This window comes from Pteropus vampyrus, unplaced genomic scaffold (genome assembly GCF_000151845.1).
Source record: "Pteropus vampyrus isolate Shadow unplaced genomic scaffold, Pvam_2.0 Scaffold204, whole genome shotgun sequence".
In the NCBI taxonomy this organism is placed as follows: Eukaryota; Metazoa; Chordata; class Mammalia; order Chiroptera; family Pteropodidae; genus Pteropus; species Pteropus vampyrus.
The window spans coordinates 47,680-51,514 of record NW_011888985.1 but is presented as its reverse complement, the minus strand read 5'-3'; the positions used below and the strand labels follow the sequence as shown (position 1 = coordinate 51,514).

Genomic DNA, 3,835 nt, shown 5'->3' with positions numbered 1-3,835 from the left:
CCCCCCCCAGCCCCCCGCTGTCACGCCGTTGCCAGAGCTTGCCTGCGTGGCCATGCTGGGCCGGGGTGCAGGTGGATGGGGGAGCAGGGGGCTCAGGAGCTGTCGCATCCGTTCCGGTAGCCGCGTGCCCAGCTAAAAGTCAGGAATTCCGTCCCTGCAGAGGCGGCGGGTGACAGGGACAGCGGCGGTCCCCGCCTGTTCTCCACGCTCGGAAACCAGCCTCACATCGGTTCTTTTGTCTCCCCACCCACCAGTTGCCCAGAAGGTGGTTGCCACGAGGAAGAAGCAGCAGCTGTCCATCGGACCCTGCAAGTCACTCCCGAACTCCCCGAGCCACTCGTCCGTGTGCTCCGCACAGGTGTCGGCCGTGCACATAAGCCAGGTACGTTGGGCGCCCTGGGTACCAGCCCGAAAGACACGTCCGAGCCGAGGAGGGACCTGCCTGCCCGAAGAGCGCTCCCAGCCGGTTCTAACGTGGGTCTTTTTCTCGTCAACTTCGGAAGTAACAGCATGTTGGTAATTGACTTAGCATCTCCTTCAGCAACTGCTGTGGCCAAGTGGTTTTTATGGGAATCATTCTTTAATGTTTTCCGTCTTCATGCTGCCTGCGTGATGAGGCATGCTGGCTCGGGCGGGGGGCACACCGCCGGCTTTGCCGTTGACTTAAATTACCTGGCGTCGGTCCGCGTTCTCGTCTGCTTGCAGGTGGACAGTCGTGCGTAGATCTCAGTGGCGAATCTCACTGTGTGCTTAAATTTGGTAGCAGCCCTCAGTTACAATTACCATGTCCCTCAGGCCCTGTGCACACTCGCTTTTTGTAGCAGCATCTTGCTAAATTATTTACTTGGAAGCAAACAAAATAATTGTCACTTTGAAGAACCTAACCCAAAACTCATTAAGGAAACGGTTGGCTTATTTCCCCCATGCTCGTGCTTTAGATGGACATTTCTTGGGCAGGCGTTACGTTGGCACTTTTTAAAAAAAAAAAAAATTATCATTAGTTTCAAGTACGCAGTACGTCAGTTAGACGCTTACGTAGTTCATAAAAAGATCCTCGTGATGCTCATTCTCTCCTCCGGCACGGCACCTGGCTGTCGCGTTAACGCTGGCCGCATGCCCTGTGTGTTGGCGCCGTTTTTAAGGGTGCAGCGAGGCTTGGCGCTGTGCCTTCCGACCGCTCGGGCGGTCAGTCAGCAGCAGTCGCTGACACCAGGGCCCGCCAGGCACGGCCAGGAATGCTCACGCGTCCCCCGCGGGCGTCTGCAGTTTTCCGTGAATCCTGGAGTTATCTTGCGAAAGCATTCACGTTTTCGAGGCGTCATTTTCAGAATGCGAGCTGTGGTTCTGCTGGGCAAAGCCGTGCCCTTTACTACATCAAGAAGTCTAGAGCCACGAAAGAACCTCAGAAGCCTCATAGTTCAGCCCACTCCTTCCTTTTCAGGGCAAACAGTAAACTGATGTTTTAACTCTCAAAATTTTGAAAAATTAGATGTGGGAGACGCGTCTCTCCTAAGTCACTTTCCTTGGGCGGAAGGACGGAGAGGATCGGGGTGTCGCAGAGTGAGATGACGGGCGCAGCCGGAAGCCGGCGATGACCCCGCCTCGCTGGGGGCGTTAGCTCCCCGCAGCGCGTCCCTAACGAAACCCCGCTTTGCCATCGTTGCAGACGAGCAACGGAGGCGGCAGCTTGAGCGACTACTCCTCGTCCGTGCCGTCGACCCCGAGCACCAGCCAGAAGGAGCTGCGCATCGACGTGCCGCCCCCCGCCAGCACCCCGACGCCCGTGCGGAAGCAGTCCAAGCGGCGCTCCAACCTCTTCACTGTGAGTGTCCGCCCCCGGGCGCCCGGCTGACGCCAGCGAGGTGCGGTCGGTGCCCGTCCGGCCACCAGGTGGCTCCGTGCCGCTTGTAGAATCCAAGCGAAATTAATGAGAACGGGATCCATTTCTGCGGACGTCAGAAAGTCAGGAGATGCAGAGATTTGGATGTTGAGTAAAATGGGGATTTTTCAGTGTGCAGGGCGTTCTGATCCGTGCGTCCACAATGAAAAGTGAGGGGTCCATCTAAAGATGCCTGTTTATCGTCCTGTCGCATTGGGTGCGAGGAGATGACAGAGCTGCCCAGGTGCCCGGGCGTGTCAGCCCTCGGTCACCGCCCTTTCCCCAGCCGAGGGCCCGCCAGCACCGCTGACGGCCGGCGTCCCTGCACAGTCGTCCGCGGCGCATCTGAGCGCTGGATGGGCTCTCGGCGCGCGGGCTGTGAGCGGGGAACAGGTGCGCGGGGCCCAGGCACATGTCGTTTCAGAAGCTCCCCGGGCGGCTGTGGGGCAGAGAACCCCTGAGCTTCTGGGGACCCAGGAGTGCTGCCTGCCTGTCCCTTCCATACACACAGTGGATGTTACCGGTCACCCGTGGAAGGCTGTGCGGTCGAGCCCAGTGCTGTGGGGCCGGAGCTGCTTGGCTGAGGACATTTTCTCTCCCAGGACTAGGTCACCCACATAGACTTTTAAAAAACAGTGGTTTTGCTCCCCAGAGCACATTTGGAAATTTCTGGAGAAATTTCGTGTTGTCACAGCTGGGGGGAGGGAGTGGGTAGGGTAACACAGGTGGCCAGGCACAGCGGCAGCCAGGGGCGCCGGTGAACACCCCACAGTGCACAGGTGGCCTCCAGCGAGGCCGACCAGCTCCAAGGTCAGCCGTGCCCCGTGTTTAAACAAGTCGACCTCGCTTGCGGTTGATCACCGCCGACTGGGACGCAGACAGGTCAAAGGTCTGTGTAGGTCTAGTTTTAAACTAAAGGAGGACTCCACAGGGCTGGCTGGGGGGTCTCTGCCCTGTCGCCCTTACCTGGGGACGGCGACCTTGAGGTGGCCACTGGGGGCCGGAGACCCACCCCTGCCCCGCCGCACGGGACGGTCAGCACCGCCGAGGTCCGTGGCACACGCTGCCTCCTCGCAGCTCTCCCCTTTCCTTGGCTGTGTGCCCAGTGCCACAGGAGGGACAGTGAGAACCAGACAGGCTCAGAGCGCGGCCTCTGCGGCCAGCGGCTGGGCGGCCTTGGGCGAGTGACTTGACCTCTCTGAGCCAGACGCGGCTGTCGCTGCGGCGGCCGCAGGGACGATTCCCTGGAGGGGCCTCGTCTTTGTGGCATCTATTCCCCCCCCCGCCCCCCGCCACCGACGTCACGAAGTGATTTCCGACGGCGCAGAGCAGAACCAGCTGCAGAGCTCTGCGGCAGAATGCAGCGGGCATTTAGGCGGGAAAGGAACAGGCCAATGTCTGATGCGCTTAAATTTGCGTGTGAACAGGGGGTTTTACTGTGAACTTTCTTCAGACACACCGCGAATCATGGCCGTCACCTAAACAGCACTGCCCAGCCCTTTCCGAGACCTGCTGCATTTCTGTGCTCCGGGTCAGGGACTTTGGGCTGAGAAGGTGTCACCTCACGACCAGGCTGCGCCTCGCTCGTGACTCAGTAGACTTGAGAAACCAGTTTCCAAGGAGTGCGGGGCGGGGGGAGGGGGCAGCGTGCAAGCAGGAGTGAGGGCTCTGACCGTACACCAGAGTCTTCTGCATCTTTGCCACTTCCGTTAGGGCACGGTGGCAGGAGGGGACACCCAGGGGCAGGACACCATCCAAGGGCCGCATGTACTGGTCACTGGCTTTGACTTCTGTTCTAAGGAAAGATGAGAAGCCAGAAAGGATCTTTTAAAGCGGGGTTTTTATAAGAAGGGCTCCTGCGTGTCCCCACTCCACGTTTAGGGCCGCCCTGGTGTTAAGATGTGACAAGAAGCAGTGTCCCCCACCCTGCCCGTGAGGTAGCTGACGAAGGAGGAG

General features: G+C 59.4%; 1 protein-coding gene and 1 long non-coding RNA gene across 7 annotated transcripts in view; both read left to right on the top strand.

Annotated features, from left to right (window-relative positions):
* LOC105300245 (arf-GAP with GTPase, ANK repeat and PH domain-containing protein 1-like) overlaps positions 1–3,835 on the top strand; it is a 180,222-nt gene that overhangs the window by 135,918 nt on the left and 40,469 nt on the right. For all 6 annotated transcript variants that reach the window (XM_023537941.1, XM_023537942.1, XM_011372356.2 and 3 more), the window contains exon 8: positions 1,667–1,822. In XM_023537941.1, the coding sequence (XP_023393709.1) occupies positions 1,667–1,822 (156 nt within the window). The remainder of the gene's footprint in view (positions 1–1,666; positions 1,823–3,835) is intronic.
* The window catches only part of LOC111746907, a 2,495-nt gene continuing 2,149 nt past the window's right edge, over positions 3,490–3,835 (top strand). Inside the window, exon 1 of the long non-coding RNA XR_002783312.1 lies at positions 3,490–3,816. This is a non-coding gene — a long non-coding RNA (uncharacterized LOC111746907). The remainder of the gene's footprint in view (positions 3,817–3,835) is intronic.